Consider the following 21,563-nt stretch of genomic DNA (forward strand, 5'->3'; position numbering starts at 1 on the left):
TAAATGCTCTTCTCTGGCCCTTCCTTCTTAGCTGGAGGACCCCAGTGGAGAGAGGACAGGGCACTTGGAGCAGCTACAGCAGAAACCGGATGGCGACCACTTGGAACAGCCTGAGGATATCACAAAGGTATTCTTCAGGGTTCTCTGTTAAAGTGTGCCTCTTGTCAGAGGATTTCTCCATCTTGTGGAAACCCAAACCAGAGAGAGGACTCAATATCTGAAGGGCCCTGTCTCTTCAAGAGTAGAAGCTCAGAACAAGGAGAGCTGGATACAGAGCTTCTCCTTCAGGCCTCACTTCCTTGGTGTCACCCTTGCACAGAAGGTCTTTCTGAGGACCCTTCTGATGGAGCCCCAATCTCCCTTCCTTGGGACCTTTGATCTTTCCTTCTGGATGTTGAAGAGAGAAGGTTGCCTTCATGCACTGAGGCTAGTGGTCATGTCTGACTTCCCTCATTTTCCCATTGCCTGAATGTTGTGGCTTGTTCCTTGGGCCTGGCCTTCATCTTTCCCACAGTCAGTTGTGTCTGTGGGGTCTGTTTCTGCCACAGGGCCTGGCATGAATTCCGTATATGTTGGATCAATTACATTTATTAATTGTTCGTTTTGTTTTAGCATTTGGAAGAAAATTCATTAGAAGCTGAATTGACTGGTTTGAAAGTGTTGTGTTAAAATTCTGTATTTTAAACGTTGGATTCCAGCTGGACTTAGTTCACATTACTTTAGACAGTGAGCAAGCTCGGTTTTTAATCTGTATTATTGCAGGTGAGATCTGGATCATAGGCAGGGCCTGGAAAAGTCATCTCTGGTGGGGTCCACAAGGATCACCCTAAAATACATGTTTTTATACCTGTTTTAAACTGTGACACAAAAACCGAAAAATAATCCCTGTGACATACAGCATGTACACGGAAAAGTAGAAACTGCATAAGACGTACATGTAGCCTCATAAACAAGTACACAATAAAGACCACACGATCCTCCCTCAGGTAAGACACGTGACGGTGCTGGGCCTGCTGCTGTCTTCTCTCGACCTGGAAGTCAGCTGCACCCTGATGTCCGTGGCATTTGTGCTTTAGAGCGCTGTGTAAACGGGTCAGGCGTGGTGCTGGCGTGTTTCTGTCCTTACCTTCCAACATCTTTGCGTCCTTGTGTTTCAGTTTATGTCCTGCTAAGGAGTGGGGACTCGATTTTTAAAAATTACTGATGGTCTGTGTCTTTTTGGTGGACAGTATGATTTATTTACATTTAATGTAATCACTGATGTGTTTGAGCTTGTTTCATTTTTAGGCTTTCTGTTTTCCTTTTTTCTCCTTTTGCAGGGGCGAGGCTTTGGATTACTTTTTATCTGGGGATTTTTTTTTTTTAATTCTCCCTTCACCCATTTTGAAGTAAAAATATACTCAGTTTCTGTTCTTTTACTTGTGAGCTTATTCCATAGAACATTTATACTTTTCTATGTCTAAACTTAATCAGTATCTTTGGTCTTTGAAAGTACAAGGATCTTAGAATATTTAAACTCCATTTATAAGTTTCAGTGTATGTTTTTGTCATTTTTTTATTATAAAATACACTTACTATAAAATTTACCATCTTAACCATTTTTTTAAAAAGACTTACTTATTTTAGACAGAGAGACGGAGGTGGGGGCATGCACAGAGCAGGGTGGAGGAACAGAGGGAGAGGGAGAGAATCTCAAGCAGACTCCCCTACTGAACACAGAGCCTGACAAGTTGCTCGATATCAAGACCCCAAGATCATGACCTGAGCCAAAACCAAGAGTTAGGTACTTAACTGACTGAGCCAGCCCGGTGCCCCTTAACCATTTTTAAGTGCACGGCTCATTTGTATTACATGCATTCCTAATGTGTGGCCATTGCCACTGTCCATCTCCACAGCTTCTGTCATCTAGTAAAGCTGAAACCCTGTTTGCTTTAAACAGTACGTCCCCATTTCCCCTCCCCTCCCTAGCCCTGGCAGCCACCGTTCTACTTTCTCAGTCTCTGATTTTGACTATTTTAGATACCACACATAAGTGAATACGTGATTTTTATTTTTTTCGTGAGTGGCTTATTTCACTTAGCACGATATCCTCAAGGTTCGTATGTGTTGTAGCTTGCGACAAAGCTTCCTTCCTTTTTAAGGCTAATATTCCTTAGTACGGTTAGACCGCTTCTTGGTAATCCATTCACCTGGGGCAGGATGCTTGAGTCTCTTCCACGTTCTAGGCATCGTGAGTAACGCTACTGTGGATAAGGTGTGCAAATACCTCTTTGAGACTCTGCTTTCAAGTCTTTGGGGGTATATGTCAAGGAGTGTGCTAAATCAGATGGTAATTCTAATTTTAATTTTTGAGAAACCTCCACACTGTTTTCCACAGTGGCTGCCTCGGTTTACATTTCCACCAGCTGTGCACATCCTCACCAACCTGTTTTCTCTTTTTACAGTAGCCATCCTAATGGGTTTCACATTCCTTTCTGTTTGTGCAAGTAGACTCCGTGCCCAGCGTGGGGTTTGAACTCACGACCCTGAGATCAAGCATTGTATGCTCTGCCAACGCTGTCTTCCTTTTTTAAAAAATAACTTTTAGGGGGCGCCTGGGTGGCTCAGTTGGTTAAGCGACTGCCTTCAGCTCAGGTCATGATCCCGGAGTCCTGGGATCGAGCCCCACATCAGGCTCCCAGCTCCATGGGGAGTCTGCTCCTCCCTCTGACCTCTCCTCTCATGCTCTCTCACTCTGTCTCTCTCTCGGATAAATAAAATTAAAAAAAAAATTTTTAGTCGCACAGTTTGTTCAGCCTTCTATTATCCAGCTGTTCATTGGTTTAAATAAGCTTTTAGTTCGGGAAGAGTTAGAGATTTACAGCAGAGTTGCGGAGCGGGTGCAGTTCCCGTGCTCCCTCACCCGCTTTCGTGCTGCTGGCGTCGCGGGCGTGGGCACACGCGTCAGAGCGAAGGCCTTAACTCTGCAGCATCGCTGCTGACTGCGTACGGACTCGCTTGGGTCCCAGCAGTTTTCCAGTAAGAGCTTTTTCCGTCTGGGTCTGCGCCCAGGACTGCATCTCTCGGTCGTCTTGCCTGCTTCGTCTCCTCAGGCCTCTGACCTCGAATAGCGCTGGTCGGTTACTTGGGGACTCTCTCTCAGTCTGGGTTTCTCTGATGATTGTCATTATTAGGGATTTCACCACAGAGGCGACGTGCCCTTGTAGCCTCCTCCTGCGAGGCCGGGTCAGCCGGGTTCCCCTTCTCCAGACTCTCCTCTTCGGGAGGGAGCCACTGAGCCCAGCACACCCTTCAGGGGACAGGGGTCACGTGCTGCCTCCCACGGGGAGGGGTAGCCACCCATTCTGTTGTGACTTTTCTGTAAGGGAGAGTTGCCTCTTCTTCCCCGTTAATTGTTTAACCCCGTATTTATATCAGTGTGGGCTCATGTGTATTTGTTATACTCTCTGTCGTATGTCTTTTGTTGCTTCAGGTGTTCAGCTGGGGCCGCTGTGAGCTTTTTCAGTCCGGCCCCTGCGTCCTGGCGACATGCCCCATCCTTTTTCCTAGAAGCACGTTCTGGCTTTCTTCAGGCTCGTCTTGCGCTCCCTGCCTCAGTTCTGGAGTCACACGTTTCTTCGAGGGGCCCTGGTTCCTTTCCTTTGATGCTGGTAGAAACCAGGACTGGGGCGCCGGGTGTGGTGACTGCTGGGTCACTCAGCGGATGCATGGGCACACTAGTCCGTGTGCGTACACGGTTATTAACTAACTGCAGGCAATTCTGTGTGTGTCTGTCCTTATGTACACTTACTAGTGTAAGCTCGAGCGCGTTCTGCTGGCCGCAGGTCCCGTCCAGCGCCACAGGGCTCCCCACGGAACAGCTCCACCCCTGCGAGTTTCCCTGTGCCTCCGACCCCGCTGTCAGCCTCCCCTTGCTCCCCCAGCCCCGAGGGACTGCGGTACAGATGGGATCCTAGAGTATGTAGCCTTTTGGGTCTGACTTTTTGAATCCTGTAGCAGAATAGACATAAGGTTCATGCCAGCTGTTTCTACATCAGGACCGCCTTCTCTTGGTTGCTTTACTGCGTGGATGTGCTCGTGGACCCGCTGTTGCTTCCGCACGATGGAAGGAGTCATTTATTTGTTAGCGTCAGTTCTTGTTTAGGCTTAGCACTGCGGTTCCGTTTTCTTCCTCCTTCACTCTTTTTCAGGCTTGCATGGCGGGGCCATGCCCCTTCTGTCTGTAGGACGCTCTTTAGTATTTCCTGTGGCAAGACCCTTCTTGTGCCCATGCTCCCCGTCGATGTTCTCCTGAATATATTTTGGCTTTTTCCCTTTGTTCCTGAAAGATAGCCCTGCTGGCGGGGACTCGGAGGTTGGTGGTCGGTGTGTCGCCTGCCGGGTGTTTGCCCGGCTCTGCCCCGGGTTCAGTGTCCGCAGCCAGTCCACCGTCCCTTTGCCGCCTCCACTTCCTGCTTGGCCTTCCACACGTCCACTTTCCTAGGCCGAGATGTGCACGTCTCATTTTACTAGCGCGACCTGGCACATGGGCTCTTGCGGTCTGTGGATGGTACACGTCTCTTATTCTAGAAGATCTCCAGGCGGCATCTCCGCACACAGCGTCTGGCCCTTCTTTCTCCAGGGGCCCGAACTCCCGGTGACGGTTTTCCCGAAATCCCATCTTGTTTCTGCACGTTCCTTCTCTGGGTTACCCTCGCAGATTTCATCTGGGTCATCTCTTCTTTACTGACTCTGTTCCTCTGTGTGTGGTCGGCTCCGAAATCCGTCTGCTGAGTTGCTGACTTTGGCTCTGCTCTCTGTATTTCGGGACACTGTGTTTGGACTCCTTAAAGACGGCGGTGTCGTTTTGTGTCACGTAATGTTTCCTGGAGATACTTTGAAGCTGTTTTGTTTTAAGTGCAGCTGTATCTTTTCATGAGCAAGTTGGTCTGAATTTTGCCCAGTGTTTAGAGGTGTGGTCCGTTCCTCTCTCTAAGTTACTGTACGGCTCGGGCTCATTTTGGGCTGCACACCCCTGCGGGGACCACCTGCAGACGCTGCCGAAGGTCGTCTTTCATATCTTGTTCCGCAGGTACCGGTTACTTCCTGGGGTAGCGTGTGTGCGCTCGCTTTTAGTGAGGTGTTTGTGTGGTTTCCGTGAGGATATCTTGTGTCCCTGGCTTGTGGGAGCCCCTTTGGATGGTGCCAGATTTGTATCTGATAGGTGTCCCAGAAACAGCCCTTTGCTAGGACTTATTTTTTAAGATTTTATTTGAGAGAGAGAGCGCACAAGAAGGGGGAGCAGCAAGCGGAGGGGAGGGAGAAGCAGGCTCCCTGCTGAGCAGGGAGCCTGACTGGACTCAGGGCTCCCTCCCAGGACCCTCATGTCATGACCTGAGCTGAAGGCAGACACTTAATGGACTGAGCCACCTGTGTGCCCTTGCTGGGACTTGTGTTTACGTCAGTGTCTTGGCGTGGGGGTTTCTGCATCCCACGGTGTGTATACATTTGTAAACATACGACGAGCAGGCCTGGGTCTAAATGTTTTGGGAGAGACGCCCCACCTCGCTGCCTCTGCCTTGGTATCCGGAGGTGGGTCAGCTCCCTGGTCTGCCACACCTGGCCTCCCGCCCTTGGGCAGTGAAGATATGCGTCCTCTCTTGCTGCACAGGCCTTCGGGACACCTGCTTGTGTCCGACATCTCATTTCTAATGCCCTCCTGGCAAAGTTGCCAGTTCTGGGAGCGTGTGCTGCCCTCCCGTGTCCCTGTCCCCCAGATCATTTTAGATTCTGGTCCCTCCTGTCTGGCACCTGGCGGGTTCCCTCCCAGAGAGCATTTAGAGTCATTTTTGTTATATTTTATCCCACAATTCTGATGTTTGTAGCAAAAATGTTTTAAGATTCTGCCTTTTATGTTTAAAACTGGACATTCCTATATTACCTTTTACCATTGGAAAGAACCCCGTAATTTGAAGAAGGATCCATAGTGGTATTTAATGGGCTCTAACACTCCCCTTGGAACAGTTTGCTTCCACGTGGTGAGCCTCCCCGGTGGAGGGACGCTGTGCCTCACAGCTATGGGGCAGATTCCTGGGCATCACCGACATGTGCAGGGAGCAGCAGGGGTGGGCGTCAGGGCTGGGAAGTCCCAGAGGAGCGTAAGGAGGGGAGGCAGAGCCCATCCATATGCGCAGGGGCCCCCTGGTACACGAGGCAAGTGCCAAGTGGGACAGCAGGATCCTTCAGGGATTTTTCCCCAAGGGCAGCAGATGCACCGAGTTTTTCAAGCGGGTGACAAGGTTGGATTTGTTTTCTGAATGTGTCATTTGGCCTCCAAGCCACTGACCTCACATCAGCTGAGTGACCATGGGGGCCAGTCATCTGTGCCCATGGGAATGGAGGTTGCCAGGATTGGCCTTGGGCTGCTGTGGGGCTGCTGTGACGGGAGGCAGGAATAGGAGGACTGTGAGGGTTTGGGTGCTGTTAACTGAGGTGGATAATGTTGGAGGAGCCCTGGCTTGGGCAGGAAAATTCAGTCTGCTTTGAGTCTGAGGTGCCTTTGCAGTAAGCCCCAGAGAAAGGTCTGGGCTGTCCTGGAGCAGAAGGTGGGAGGCCTGTGGCTGTAGCAGCCTGCTCTGGGCGGGGCCTGCTCCTGGCTGCGCATGGTCCGGGCAGGATCTGCTCCAGGCCTGGCCTGCGGCTGATTGCCGGGGAGGGGGAGGGGAGACCGGGATGCTCATAGAAGGCCTGTAGCCTTTCTTTTCCCTTTAGATTGTTGATGCTGAAAATGCTCCTAGAGTTGGGAAGTTTTGTTTTAAGTAGGCTCTGAGCCCAGTGTGCAGCCCAGTGTGAGGCTTGAACTCGCGACTCTGAGATCAGGAGGGGCTGAGATCAAGAGTCAGATGCCTAACCACCTGAGCCAGCCAGGTGCCCCCAGCCCCGGGAATGTTAAGACAGAAACATGGTCTATGGCGCTTGATGTCTGTCTTCAGAATTGCTCATAAGAAAAAGTCACACCAACGTACTCTGCAACTGACGCGTTGGGTTGTTTCCCCGTGACTTTGGAGACATTGAGCGTCAGCATTACCACCAGCTTTTGCTGCTTGACCAGCTGTGATGATGGTTCAGGTTTACATCCTCGGGTTCATTGAGCTTTTACTGGTGCCCTTGCAGGCGTCTTAAGTACGTCTTCCTTCCCGTAAGCGTCACTGCTGACTGAGGAGCAGATAGCCTGGGGAGCTCACACCGCTATCCGGGAGCAACACTTCTCTGGGGTTTTCTGCTTTACCCTAAGCCACTTAAGCAGGCTGATTGTTCTTTCACGGTTATTTTTATGGAGATACGATGCACGTTTATAAAATTTACCATTTTAGAGCATATATACCAGTGGCTTTTGATACATTTTGTTGTGCAGCCATCACGACTCTGTAATCCCCAAACACGTTCATCACCCGAAAAGGAGCCTCATACGCATTAGCAGTCATTCCCCATTCCTCTGTCCTTCTGGCCCCTGGCACCCACTGGTACCCCCTGACCATCATTCTGTCCCTATGGATTTGCCTGATCTGGACAGTTCATGTTCACAGAACTGCACAGTGTGTGTCTGGCTGCTTTCATGGAGTCTGACGTTTTGAGGTTCTGAGTATCGTAGCTCCTTTTTGTGGCAGAGTGATGCTCCCCCCAACCCTGATGGCTTTTCCACGTTCTGTTTGTGCATTGTGCTGTGTGTGGACGCTTGGCTTGTTCCACCCTCTGGCAGTTGTGAGTCGTGCTGCCGTGAACACTCTGGGCTCAGTTCCCTCTGGTGTGTCCTAAGTGTTTGTAGTGACTGTTTTCTCATGTGAATTCTCTGGCTTACGTCCTTCGCTTTGCGTCTTTAGGAACGCGAACAAGAGCGTAAGCTAGAGTTTGCGGAACTGACGAGAAGACAGAAGGAGGCCGTTGGCGCACAGCAGCCGACAGAGACGCAGCAGGTGCGGCTGCAGACCCGGCGACGGGATGCTTGGGGCTGTGGCTGGTCCCTGCGCACTCGCCCTGTAATTTGCGCCAGTGGGTTTGGGGATCCGGGAAGGTTGCAGGTAGTAGAGGTTTGTGCTGCAGGCTTGCTGCGTGGGGGGCTTTGAAAGGGCCGGTGGAGAGGTGTGTGAGGACGCCTGGGGGTGGTGAGTCTGGCCGAGTGCCACTCGCAGCACAGCCAGCGGTTTCCCTATCTGCCGCCGCCCCCATTCATTAAACACGGGTGCGTGGCCCTGCGGGGTCTCAAGGGAGAGAACCTGTGAGCCAGGCCATCCTGCAGGCCCGTCTGATTTCCCTGGTGGCTGCCGCCTCCGGGAAGCAGGAGGTGCTTGTGGCAGGAGGGCTGGTGCGTGTCCCTGCACCTCACTGTCGCCTTGCTGTCCTGCTGGAGGTCCCTGCTGACCTCTCTGGGGACACATACTCTTTTCCCGTGGTTTCTGCTTACTGCTTTCCTTTATCCATTTCATTTATTTATTTTCAAGGATTTTAATTACTTATTTGACAAACAGAAGGAGAATGAGCAGGGAGAGCAGCAGGGAGAGGGAGAAGCAAGCTCCCTGCTGAGCAGGGAGCCCGATGCGGGGCTCAATCCCAGGACCCTGTGATCATGACCTGAGCCAAACGCAGACACTTAACCCACTGAGCCACCCAGGTGCCTCCCCTTTATTAATTTTATTTTTATGCTTTTTTGGGTGCCCCTTAAGTGTGTTTTTCTGTTGTTAGTGTTTGTGGGGAATAAGTATGCTTCCTGGAACTCTGGGCTCCTCCACCTTCACCCAGGGCAGTGGAAGGAGCAGCAGATTTCCCCTCGCTCAGCCAGGCACAGAAGCCTCTCCTTTGTCCCCTCTGCCCACCTTCCAGAGCGTGAAGTGCAGAGCTCACTCGTCTCTGGTCTGGAGCCTGGGATTCCTGACGGTGTCATTCACTCAGCCACTGCTGGGCCCTGTTTGGCCTCACGGTGTTCCGGCGTTGGCAGTGACCGTCCAGAGCTGCCTCCTGTCTGTTCTGGTTATCGTCCCATGTTTCTGATGGGGCCTTCTTTCTTTTTGTTTTTAAAGCTTTAAAAGATTTTATTTATTTATTTGACAGAGATCACAAGTAGGCAGAGAGGGAGAGGGAGGGGGAAGCAGGCTCCCGCTGAGCAGAGAGCCCAATGCGGGGCTGGATCCCAGGACTCTGAGATCATGACCTGAGCCGAAGGCAGAGGCTTTAACCCACTGAGCCACCCAGGCGCCCCATCTGATGGGGGTCTTGCAACATCTGGAATGACTGCTCCCCTGTCTCCAGCCGGGATGGGCCTGTGGGCTGGGGAGTCTGCCTGGAGGGAGGTTGGAGGCCATCCTGCGTGGCTGCATGTGGCTCGTGTCCTGGAGGAGGAACTGCAGCCCCTGCTGTCTGCAGAGCGAGTTTGGGCAGAGGGAGAGTCCTGTGGGCCTGAGCGGCTTCGGGCATGGCTGGCTGGGCCGTTCAGGTGGCTGGGGAGCCGCCAGGCTGGGCCCAGCCGCCTGGACTCCTGTGGGGAGCTGGGCGGGTGCTGTCCCTGGAGCACGGGGCTCCCAGGACGCAGGTGGAAAGAGCCTGCAGGGGTGGGGGCGGGGCTGCTGCTGGAGCGTGTTGGCAGCCGGGGTTGGCCCTGCCGACTGCCAGTGCCGGAGCGCCCGGAAACACCCCTGTCCCGCAGCCGGTGCCCTCGCTGGAGCTGGAGGCGCTGCGCCTGAGTCTGAGCAACATGCACGCGGCGCAGCTGGAGCGGACGCAGGCCAACCTGCAGAGGGAGAAGGAGGCGGCGCTGACCGAGCTGCGGGCCGCGCTCAATGGCCGCCACGCCCAGGAGTTGGCCCTGCTGCGGAGCCGGCAGCAGCAGGAGCAGGCGCTGGCCCGGGAGCAGCACGCGCGGGAGCGGGAGGAGACGGAGCTGCGCTGCCGCCGGGAAACAGGTGCGGCTGCGCCGGCCGGGCCTTGGGGGCTTGGCGCCCGCGGCTGGCTGTGGGGAGGCAGGCGGGGGACCCCGGCAGGGGCGTGTGTCCCATTCCCAGCTCCCCGAGAGCCTGCAGGGCACCCTGCTGGGGGCGGGGCTCTGAGGTCCCCTCGCCCGCTGTCCGCTTCTCCCCTGGGCTTGTGTGCGTTTTGAAATGGGATCCTGTCATGGGAGGTGATCTGCTTGCGTGCCGGAAGCTTCCATGTCTGCCTCTGGCGGGACTGTCTGTGGCCGAGCGTTGCCGACCACCCCAAATGCTCCTGGACACACCCCACATCCCACGGGCTCCTCCCTCTGCTCCCGGTGGGGCCGTGTCGTTCCCGGGGTGCTGAGGCACCTGCTCCTTTGGTGATTCTCTGGCCTAGACTGAGCTCTTTCTCTACATCAAAGATCGAATTTTATGGGTTCTTTTCCCCGATTTTTATGTTTTAATGGTTTTGTCCAACTTCTTTGTTAGTCACTGCTTTGAAGACATCAGTTTTGTGAACACCAGCTCGATGATGCACTAATTCACATACCATACAATTTTCCCATTGAGAGTGTGCATTTCAGAGTTGAGCAAACGTCCCACAGTCTAAGGTTAGAACGTTGATCCCCAGAAAGAAACTCGTGCCCACAAGCGGTCACCCCCATTTCTCTGCTCATCTGCCTGTCGAGTTTTTCACTTGAAAAATGAAGGCAGCGCCCTGGGTGTGTTGAAAGTCACCGTCTTCTGGGTCCCAGCCCTCAGAGGGAGCCAGTCCTCTCACGTTTCATTATGTCGAGTCAAGCAAACAAGTAGTTTTATGTCCCCCCATTTCTGCTCATTTTTTAAAATACAAAACATGCTTTCCTTTAGGCCCTTCCGATGCTGTCTTCTCTCTGCTCACCCCCGGGACCACAGAGGGGCCCACGCCTGCCCTCGGCTCCATGAGGCTCTGCCATAGGCTGGGCCCCTGTGACCTCCCCTCTGAGGTGGTGTCCGGCCTTTGCTTGCGCTCTGGGCTTGCTCGGGCCGCCCTCACTTAGTCCATGTGCCGTTGCCTGGCCCCAGCTCCCCCCACCCTTTCCTGAGGTCCCCATGTCTCTTCCTGGTGCCCACGTCCCCAGGTGTGCGCACATCTCTCAGGCCCTGCCAGGCTCTGCCCACTGGTCCAGCCTCATCCCTCCTCTGCACATCTTTTCTTATGGCTCTTCCCTTGGGGCTTGGGAGCCGATGGGTCCTCGAAGGTCTTTGTCTTTCATACCTTGCCTGGAGTCTGGCACGGCGGGAGGCTGGACGATGGGCCCGGGGGGGGGGTGGGGGCCCGGTGTGGGGCAGACAGACCGGAAGGGGCACCCAGGTCTACTGTGCCAGCTTGTGTGGGGCTGTCAGGCTGGCTGAAGCTCTGTCCTTGGTTTGGGTAGGAACAGAACTTGTTCGTTACGTCACACGTGGAATTCTTGTTCCCTCACGGACGTGCCCTGTTGTCCTCTCCTTGATGGCGAGTGTTCCTATGGCGTGGCCTTTAGGGCCGCAGCCCTCTCCACTGCGAGTGGTCAGGGTGTGGGAAACTCGGAGACTCTGTGGTCTGATCTGCCCTTAACGTTTTTCTTGCAGCCGAGCTGAAGGAGAAGTTACAGTTAGAAACGGAGAAGAGCGCGCGGATGCTAGAGGTAGGCGTCGTTAGCAACGTCACCCTGAGGGTGCGGCGTCCCCTTTCCCGCCGTCGCTCCAGCCGGCCCGGAGTCCCCAAGGAGAGCCCCTCACCTGGTTCGGACAGAGTGCGAGCAAAGCTTTACTTGAACGTGCTGGTAGAGGACGCAGGCCTTGTGCGTAGAGGGAGAGCATTCTTCCCTGCGTGCAGGGCGCCAGCGCGGCTCGTGTGCGGCCCCCCGCGCGCTTCTGCTGTCTCGGAAGCTCTGGCACCCTGAGCTCTGATTCCTGGGGGGCCCGTGGCCTGGCTCTCGCTGGGCGCCGGGACGGACGGACATCCTAGGGCAGAGAGGTGCCCTGTGGGAACTGAGTGAAACGTGGGGTGCTGGTCCCAGGCACTTCGGGGGAGCGTGTTGGGGGTCTCTGCTTCTGACCCTTGTGCTCGGGGCTCGTGGGTGGTGGGGGCGTCCAGCTTCCTGTGGTGACAGTCTGGGTGCAGTGACTGTCCACGCCCGGTTTTCGATGCAATTTAAATTTTTTACCACAGATCATCCACAGTTGGCCCATTTTTTTTCCTTACTTGAATTAGAACCTGAAGCAAGAATGGGAAGCCGAGAGAGAGCTGTGCTTAGAAAACCTACGCAGAGAATTGTCTGCAAAGCACCGGTTGGAGTTGGAGAATTTGCAAGACCAGTTTAAGAATGAACTGGCAGAACAGAAAGCTGAATTGGAGAAGATTTTTCAAGCCAAAAATCAGGCTGAATGTGAGTTTCAAGTTCAAACGATCAGGTTTGAAGAGGGGACGCGCGCGTATGCGTGTGGAGTGCTCGAAGGACAGTCCCGTGCGGTGCCAGGCCCTCGCTGGGGACGAGCATGTGCATTTCCTTGCCAGAGCGGTGGTGGCTGCGTGTCGCCCACAGTGATGGAGACAGGAGTGGGTCCGCTGGGCGGCTCAGGCTCAGCCTTGGGCTCTCCCCTCGGCGAGCACAGGCTTCTCCGGCTCCCTGACCTCCCTGAAACCTTGGTTTCAGAGGTGTTTGTCCATGTGCCATGATCGTTGTTGAGAGCATAACGCCGCTACTGTTCGCGTTTTATTCTTGCGCCCATCACACGGTGCCGTCGTGGTGAGGAGGTGGTGGCTGTCTGGGCTGCTCCACGGGAGAGCAGAGTGCTAGGACCCTGGGGTCTGGAAGGAGCCGTGCTCCGCGTGGTCCAGAAGGCCACGTGCTCAGGGAGGTGTGTGGTGTGCCCAGGCGCGCTGAGGACTCTGGAGACCCAGCAGGACGCGGCCCTGAGGCAGCTGCGCGAAGACCTGCAGTCCCAGAGCAGTCGGCACGTGCGGGACTTGGAGCAGAGACTCCGCGACCAGGAGGCGGCCAAGCAGCTTGAGGTGGGCAGGGACGTGTGTGTGTCAGCCGCTCGGCAGGGGAGGGGAGGCTCTAGAAGAATCTGGGTGGGATCGTTTCCTGTTCTGGTATTAGCTCAAATTTAAGTAGTAGATTTAGAGCCCGTCGGTTCCTAGTAGATGGAGAAGGGAGGACAGTGTGCGGAGCTGGCGTGAGCTATGCTGGATCGTGCACACGCAGAGTTGGTGTCCTTTACCGGGGCCCCTGGGACCCAGACTCCAGACATTAGGGGTCTAAGGCCAGGTTCTCTGACCGTGACCCTAAAGAAACACGAAGTCTCAAGAAGACTGAGCCAGAAACACTTCTGCTGCTCATGCATTCAGAACTCTCTTCCAGCGAGACGTCACATACCCACGGTGGGTGGTGTGGTCAGATCTTACCGAGGGCTTCTGTCCCCAGGGCCATCAGTGCCCCAGCATCAGGCCGAGAAATCAGAGGGGCGGAGTCCGTGTTGGCCCGTGCCCAGATTTCAGAAGAGAACCCAGGAGGACCTTGTGTTTCTGTCCCCGTGGTGTTCACACCCACTCCCGGCCCCCCGCCCCATCACCTCCATGCTCATTCTCCCTTGCTGATGGGAAAGGAACACGGAAGGGCACCTTCTGTCCTGTCCCTGCATGAGGCTGACGGGGCCACCCACAAGGCAGCAGGCCAACCTCAGGGCCACTGCAGGCCGGAGCTCCCATGTCCTGTGTGCCCTCTGGCAGGGCTTGTCCTTCAGCCCGAGCCCTGCACTTGTACCCACCCACTTGGTGCCTTGGGACCACTTGCAGCCTCACCACAAGGCCCCCCTGAAGACGGTGGTAGCTGCTCTCAGCTCCATGGGTGCAGGGTTGGCTGGCTCTGTTCACCCCGAAGAGACACTTCCCGGGGTGGGGGGCAACCGAAAAATGCAGAGAAAACCCCACCATGCCCCAGGAGGGGGAGGGAGGGACCCCCGGGAGGCTGGTGCTGACCAGCAGCGTGGGCAGGAGCCTGGCCCTCCGTGCCCTGACAAGTTAGAAGGATGTGTGTCTAGGGCAACAGAGAACGTTTCCGTCCTCACTCAGTGAGGGGAAGGCCGGGCAGCGAGCGGGAAAGGCGCGTGAGGCATGAGCTGTGCGCAGCCGTGGGCGGGTTTGCTCTTGGCTGCGGGCCTGGGGCCTCATCGCACGTGCCCCAGAGCTGGGCACGGACATTCTGGGCGTGGCCTCAGGTGGCGTCTGACGCCTCGGCCTTCCTCTTGCAGTTAGAGAGCCTCCGAGCGGCATACGCAGCGCTGAAGGCCCAGTCGCAGGAAGAGATCCGGCGCCCGTGGTCCCAGCTCGAGTCTCCGGGAGCCGACAGCCCGGACCCCAGCGGTGAGGCGTTTGCTCTTAAAAGCTCAGATCCTCGGAAGCTAATGAGGTGTTTTCACGGGGCCGTGACAGTTTTAGCACGGAAAGCGGCTTTGCGAGCTGCTTGGAGGTCGGCGTATGGTTTTAAGGCGCAAACTCAAAGGCGTTGGCTTCCCCGTGGAGCAGGCTAGCAGGGGGACGGGGGCCGTGTCACGGCGTTGCTCACCTGCCGGGAGGCAGCCCTCAAGGGGGAGGCCGGCGAGGCTGACAGCCGGGCGGGCGCTCACCGAGAAGCCGTGTGGGCGGGGTGCCCGCGCGCCTCATCCCGCCGTGCCCCTGCACCCCTGAGCTCGCCTGGGGCACGTGCTCTCAGGCTCCTGTGGCCCCGAGGGAGATGCCCACGTCGGCCGGGCCCAGCGGCTCACCCGGCTCCTCCTGTGGACCGAGAAGGGTTCCTGCTCGCGGGTGGTGCCTCCAGTGGGGATGTGGGGGACATGGGCAAGACAGGTGGACTTGTGTGTTCCTGCCGCTGCTCTCCACGCGGGGCCTCTGCAGTCCGGGCGTCAGCCTTGCTGGGCACACATCACTGGGGGCCCAGAGCAGGGCTGGGAGGAAGGGCCAGAGCCCGCGTGGTGGGTGAGGCCACGCCCGTTTGCTCACGCCTGTTCTTTGCCTCGAGCCCGTCCATGGTGGCGGGTGCGGCTCCCGGCTCTGCGGATGGCTCTGTGGACGCCGCTGCGGGAACTCCTGCGCTCGGCTCTCCCCGGCCCGTGGGGAGCCTCGCGCTGGTCTCCAGGGTCCTTCCTGGGACGTTTGTCTTGAAACTTCCGGGGGGTGACCGGTCCCGTCCACGTCGCTAAGCAGCAGGCGGCACCCTCTTGCTGAAATCAGCGACGCCAACACGTCTTCTCACGGTCGGTGTCCGTTCCGGCTCTGTTGCTGCTGGCAAAACGCCACCGACGCGGGCCTGGGAGCCACGCACGCTCCTTAGTGGCGGGGGCCAGGCAGGTCGGAGTGGACGGCGGGACTGGGTTTCTGTCCGGGTCACCGCGGCCGGAGTCAGGGTGCTGGCGTGGCCCAGCGGGGCTCATGGCGGCTGGGGCAGGATGAGTCCCTGCGCTTGCGGGGCCGAGGTCTCGTGTCCTTGCTGGCCATCGGCCGGGGCTCTCAGGCCCTGGGGACCGCCCACCTCCCTGCTCTGCAGCCCCAGCGCCCGTGAAGACCCGCTGGCATTTCTGGTGTCTGTGGTGCCTTTGGCACCAGCCCGAGAAGGTGCTCCGCTCCCGGGGGCCATGGGCTCCGCTGCGGGCGCCCCACCAGGTCCCCGTGTGAGGCACCACCTGGCATAAGGCACGGAGGGTCCCGCCACGCCTTCACGGCGGCCGGGACCGGGCTTTCTCGGAGCTGAGGTCCGCAGTGTGTCCTGAAGGTGACCGCATGATTCCTTCCCCTTAAAGCGTTCCATGACCAGCTCCCGGCCCGCACGCCTCACGGGGAAGAGCTGGAGCACCGGAGGCGGGACTCGCAGCAGCAGCAGCAGCGGCGAGAGACGGCGGAGCGGGCGTCCGAGCTGCCGCCGAGGAGAATCTCCCCTGAGGAGCAGCTGGCAGAGGCCGAGGGGCGCTCCCAGGAGGACCCGATGGCGCTGGGGCGGCGGCTGCGGGAGGGGCGCGAGGAGTCTGTTCCCCAGTCGGCGGACGTCAGGTGCACGGGGCCTTGCCGTCTTCGTGTGTTTTCAAAACACGGGGCCTTCGAGCTGAATCGGAGCCTGGTTTTATCCGTGGCTTCCTGCCCGCGGAGCCTGGGAGCCTCGTGTCTAGAAACAGCTACCGTTTGAGCCTCGAGCAGGAGAGGGTTCAGACGAGGAGCCACACGGACTGCAGCTCCGGGGTCCCCTCTGCTCCAGCATGGGGTCCTGCCAGGCGGTCTCCCGGCCACGGCCGAGGGCTCCGGTCTTTTGACGGGGGTCGGGGTGGGGGGTGGCATCGCCGTGGAGGAAGCGGGGTGGGGGGTGGCCTACGGGGAGGTTTTAAAACCGTTTTCTCTCCTAGGGCGCCTGCGGCATTTTCAGAAGAGAGGACTGGAGGAGGAGGAGGAGGAGAGCCCCTGGAGGGACCCCGCCTGCAGCCGGAGGGGACGGCCCCTCTTCCCGGCGTCGAGGGAGCGGACGCGGAGCGCTCGTTTCAGGAGCACGAGGTGCTGGCGTTTGCGGGTGTTGCTGGCGACCGGCCCCCGGGCTCCAGACTTTCTTCTTCTCGTGACGAGAACTTCTAGGATCTGCCGTCTTAGCCGCTCCCCGTGTCCAGTGCAGCCTTGTCTCTGGTCACGAGCGCTGCCCGCCAGGCTCTGTCCTGTGACTGGAGGCTCGTGGCCTCGGACCCTCCCTCCCGTGCTGCCCACGCCCGCCTCTGGCACCTCCGCTCTGTATCCGTCGCTCGCTTAGCGTCGCCCGGGCAGTGACATCCCGCGGGGCGTGTTTGTCTCCGGCTTACTCCGCGTCTCCCCTCGGGGTGCGTCCACGTTGTCACTGTGGCTCGTGCTTCTTTGCGGCTGTGGCTTCTCTGTGCGCCGCATCCCCTCCGCCCGACCTCCGTCCGCGGACGCCCGGCTGCGCGTCCTGAGACGTGAGATGTGGCGTCCTATCTCCAGAGCTTCCCTTTACTTACGGTGACGCGTGGGGTGTCGGTGGCCCGGGTCTTGTGGCCGTCACCCCGGGCAGGTGGCGTGCGGGATGACGGCGGCCCCACGAGGACAAGCGTCCGCATCGGTGGTTCGCAGTCACCCCGGGCAGCCGTCACGCATGTGCCGCAGAGCGGACGGTTCCACGGCAGAGACGTGTCGTCTGGAGGCTGGGAGCGGGAGCTTGGGGCTGGGTTCTCTTGAGCCCCGTGTCTTCGGCTTGCGGGCGGCCACCCTCAGGCTGCCTGGCCAGGAGGTTTGCGGTGCGTCCCGGCGTCCGGGTCTCCAGATGGCCCCATTCTGAGGTGTTGGAGGTTCAGACGTCGACATGTGAATTTTGGGGTCACGGTTCATCCTCTTCAACTGGCTGCCTCCAGTTTCCTGTTGTGAACGTCCTTTTCCTAGAACCGCCTCTGCCTGCGGTGCCTTCCTGGGCACGGGAGCGCGACGCGTGGTGGCTCCCACCCTTCCACTTTCTCTCGTGTGTCCCGCTGGGCGTGGTGTGGCCGCCCCAGCAGAGCCTCCGGGTCCTTGTCCACGGCCCTGTCCTGCCCCCTGGGCCCCCCGCCTGCTGTTCTGGGGTCACCCTGCATTCTGGTCGGATGCTCCCTGCTGTCGGGGAGCAGGTGTGTGTTTGCACGTGGCCCCGCTCCTTGCTGCACCTGTTCTCCCGGTGGAGACGCAAGGGCGTGTGAGGGGAGCCCTCTGAGAGCTTGTTTCGCTCTCCTGTGTGTGGCGCGTGTTGTCTGTCCTCTCGCCCCTGCGCACGGAGAGCCGCCGTCCCTCCACGCCGCTGCTTCTCCTTCTGTGTGAGCCGCCAGCACCCCGGGGCCCCTGGGAGCTGCCCGGAGTTTTCCGGGAGCAGCTCCAGCGTGTGCGTCCACCGTTCCCGCTGCCGTGGGGGAGGGCCTTGCGTCGGACTGTCCCTCCGTGGCCCGGAGGCCGGTCCCGTCCGCGCTCCTCAGCGTCCCCTGTGCGCTGTCCTGGTGGCTCTTGTGAGCTGTTCTTGTTCTGTAGCGAACGTCTTACTTCCGTTGTTGTTTTTGATTTCTGGGGGTTCTGCTTTCTTGATTGTTGTGTCTGTGCCACGGGCGCAGCCTTCTCACACACCTCTCTGGAGGCCCTCGGTGCTTCCCTTGTGTCCTGCTTTCCGTCCGTCTGTCCCTCTGTGTGGGTGTCGGGGTCCCCTGTGTGGGTTTTTGGTCCAGGGCTCGTCTTCACAGGCCGCACGAGTCTCCCTGGTGTCAGGGAGACCAGTGGCAGAGCTCTCTCTGGGGTCCCCTGCCCCCCGCCGGCCAGCCTCGGCCCGCGGGTCCTGCGTGCGCGCAGCCCCTCTGCTCCTGGGCCCCGGACGGTGCTGTGAGCACTGAGCTTTGTCTTCCCAGGTTGGCCAGCCTCGGTGTCTTGAACTTCTTCCTGTTGCCTCTCGTGACAGTGCAGGAAGGCAGGGAAAGAATGACGGGACGTGTGTGTTTATGCGAAGTCCGGAGTGTGCGCACACTTGTTTGCACGCGCGCGCGTGTGGAAATGTTGACAGGCCGCTGTGCCCTCCTCAGGGCATCTGGCGGAACTCCTGCACCGCCGCTGGAAGTCCCCAGTTTGTGCTCCTCGCTGGGGCACAGCCGCTGTCTTCAGTTTGTGTTTCTGTGGTCTGCAACGAGGTCAAACCTGTTTTCACTTGAAATCGACCGTTCTCCCCTCCTGTACGCGGTGGCTCTCGCGGCGTTTGTCCCCCGTCCCCTGCGGTTCAGAGGGCCTGCCCCGCTCGCCTTTGACCTGGTTGTGGCCCTTCTGGCGCTGGTGCTCACGGGCCTGGGTCTGCAGTTGTGGGTCCTGCCCTGGCCCTTTGCCCTTCGTCCCCTTGCTGAGTGGCCGCTGGTTTCCTGTGTCGTCTTTGACGCTTTTACTTCATTCTTTGATTTCGCTTACTTGTTTTTAGAGATTTTATTTATTTGAGAGAGTGAGACAGCGAGATAGAGGGAACACAAGCAGGGGGAGAGGGAGAAGCAGGCCCCCGAGGAGCAAGGAGCCCAACGTGGGACTCGATCCCAGGACCCTGGGATCATGACCTGAGCCGAAGGCAGACGCTTCACCCACTGAGCCCCCCAGATGCCCCTTTTCTGATTTTAATTTAATTTTAAGGTGTTTGATTTTTCATTGTCCAGCCAGAGGTGTAGGCTCTGAGCTCATCCCCTCTTTCCAAACGGCAGGTCACTCTCTCAGGCCCGACCTGTTAAAAAACACAGCCTGTGTGCTTACCTGTCCCCGGGGCACAAGTCCGTTTCTGTCACTCAAGTGGTTCATTTCTGTAGAGTACAGGGATTCGAGTCTTGCTTTAAAAGATAACGTGACCTTATCGTGAGTTGGAAGTTGCGGTCGGTGTGAGTGCCCTGTGGGATTTGAGGAAAACGGGTTTACCGGCTGTGTTTTAAGGGGAACAGGAGAGTTTGGCATGTGCACTGAGCCCTTTCCCTGTTTCCCGCCTCCCTTCCTTCCCTCAGGGTACTTGGGCTGGGCTTGTTTCAGTGTGCTCGCAGCAGTGGCCAGACACCCTTCCCTTGGGGGCAGGTCCATGTCCCAAGCAGGCCAGGCCTGCGTCTGCCTCCAGAAGGGGAAGTGCAGTGGGGAGACCCGGAGTGGGGAGCGAGGGCGCTTGGCAGTACGTGTGCGGGGGCCCGCAGTGGAGCAGGGTGTGTTTGGCAGAGGCCCTGGCCCTGGGACGAGGGCTCTGGTGGTCAGGGTCTGCCGGCAGTTCATGTCCGTGGATGTTCCGGTCAGGCTCCCAGCGGCGGCCGGCTTGGTGTCCCTCAGCTGGGGCTCAGTGTTGGCCTCGATGAGGACAGCACGGGAGTGAGGAGGGTCTCCAGCCGGTGGTGTGCACCTGTCTCCTCAGGGCTGTGGTCTGCCGCCTCCCTGAGTTACGTGGATCCCCGCAGGTGACATGCGGGGGATGGGGGAGACGGCGTGAGTGTGCGTGGCCCCGCGAGGGTTTGGGGAGGCAGTGATTAGGTGACGGGCTAAAGGGACCCCTTGTGGCATTTCCTGTGCGTGATTTTCCCTGCATTTGTACACGCAGTCAGAAGAAAACCACCGGAGCCCGTCCTCCCTGGAAGCCCGGCAGGAGGAGGGCCTCGTAGGGACCCCAGTGTTGGAGCAGCGCGTGGGGCTCTCGGCGCGGCCCGGCGAAGGTGTGTGCACCTGTGGTTCGGCCCGCAGGCAGCGATGTGCGGGTAGGTGGGGGGCTCCCACGTGGGTTATCTGGACGTCCCGGCCCCTCACTCCACAGACCCTCCCTGCAGGGTCCTCAGAGTTCGGAGCCGGGCTCGGGCCTGACCGGGTGCAGCCCTGGGGGTCGCAGGAGACGGGGGCAAGAGGAGGAGGTCCTCCCCGCAGATGCGGCAGAGGCAGACAGGCAGGGACCCCACTGCTGAGGGGAGCCGGTGCGAGGCCAGCCCTGGACACGGATTCCAGGAGGGGCGGCGCTGTGGCCACGCCTCGTAGCGCAGGGGTGGCGAGGTGGAGGTCCCAGGGCGAGGGTGTGGGGGTCTGGCTCCGCGGTGGGGGGCTCTGACACGACTTCCTGCTCCAGACAAGGGCTCCCTTGGAGCTGCCGAGACGGGCTAAGGGAAGGACATGGCTCGTAAGTGCCAAGGTCACGTCGACTTGGCTTCTGCCTCTCGCTCTCCTCCCAGTGAGGGAGCTCATTCCAAGCCGCTGCGCACGCTGTGGTCACTGGCTGCGGGTGGGCACGCGCGGTGCACTTGTGGCCGCCGCTCAGCTCATTCTTGAGCCCAGGGACGTGACGCGTCCTGAGCTGACTGTCCCGGGAGGGGTCCCCCCGGCCTAGCTCCCCACAGCTGAAAACAGTCCCCTGACACCCCAGCTGGTGGGACGGAGGGGGCGGTGAAGGGGTACGGGCAGCCCAGGGCGCTTCCGCTGAGGGTCACCCCGGGCTTGGCAGAGCTCCGGGTGTCTGTCGTGCACCGCGTTGTCGTCCCTGCTGCCTGCGGTGCCCTCGAGGCGTGTGCCTGACTGTCCTCCCTGCTTCTTGTCCCCACACAGAGCTTGCTGGGGCGCCTCTCCCCTGTGTGCGGGACATGGCCTCGCAGGTGGAGACAGAGGCGGCAGCCGGAGTCTCGGGTTTGGAAACTGAGCACAAGCTTCAACTCTCGCTGCTTCAGACGGAGCTCAAGGAAGAAATTGATGTCTTGAAACTAGAAAACAGAAATTTACACGAGAAGTTGCAGCACGCGATCAGCCTGAAGGAGGACTTGGAGAGGGTAAGTGTGGTTCTGGCCGCTTCCGGGGCGGCAGACTCCTGCAAGGGCCCTGCGCTCCGTCTCCCTGCTGCCTGCCCGGTTGACATGCTGCAGAAGTGGGGTCAGGACAGGGCCCCACTCGAGCCGAGTCAGGGCCTGGCTCCTTGTTGCTCCTTCCCCCTGCCTCCAGGGTCAGGGGACTGGCTGGACGTCCTCGATGGGCGGCAGGCTTGTTGGCACGGCCAGCGGCAGGCCCGTGTGCCTTGGCGTCCCCAGGGGTATTGGGCTCCTGGGCTCTTCAGCGGTCGGTCGTGTGGC

At 58.4% G+C, this 21,563-nt stretch overlaps 1 protein-coding gene across 10 annotated transcripts in view; it reads left to right on the plus strand.

The window, feature by feature from the left end:
• Positions 1-21,563, plus strand: part of PCNT (pericentrin) — a 119,439-nt gene that overhangs the window by 6,738 nt on the left and 91,138 nt on the right. For 9 of the 10 annotated variants that reach the window (XM_046002472.1, XM_046002474.1, XM_046002479.1 and 6 more), the window contains exons 3-13: positions 32-127; positions 7,860-7,952; positions 9,677-9,932; positions 11,553-11,608; positions 12,178-12,352; positions 12,842-12,978; positions 14,220-14,331; positions 15,765-16,011; positions 16,359-16,503; positions 20,063-20,216; positions 21,049-21,266. In XM_046002472.1, coding sequence (XP_045858428.1) covers positions 32-127; positions 7,860-7,952; positions 9,677-9,932; positions 11,553-11,608; positions 12,178-12,352; positions 12,842-12,978; positions 14,220-14,331; positions 15,765-16,011; positions 16,359-16,503; positions 20,063-20,216; positions 21,049-21,266 — 1,689 coding nt within the window. The remainder of the gene's footprint in view (positions 1-31; positions 128-7,859; positions 7,953-9,676; positions 9,933-11,552; positions 11,609-12,177; positions 12,353-12,841; positions 12,979-14,219; positions 14,332-15,764; positions 16,012-16,358; positions 16,504-20,062; positions 20,217-21,048; positions 21,267-21,563) is intronic. The other variant, XM_046002475.1, reaches the window with a different exon arrangement.

This window comes from Meles meles, chromosome 4 (genome assembly GCF_922984935.1).
Source record: "Meles meles chromosome 4, mMelMel3.1 paternal haplotype, whole genome shotgun sequence".
NCBI lineage: Eukaryota > Metazoa > Chordata > Mammalia > Carnivora > Mustelidae > Meles > Meles meles.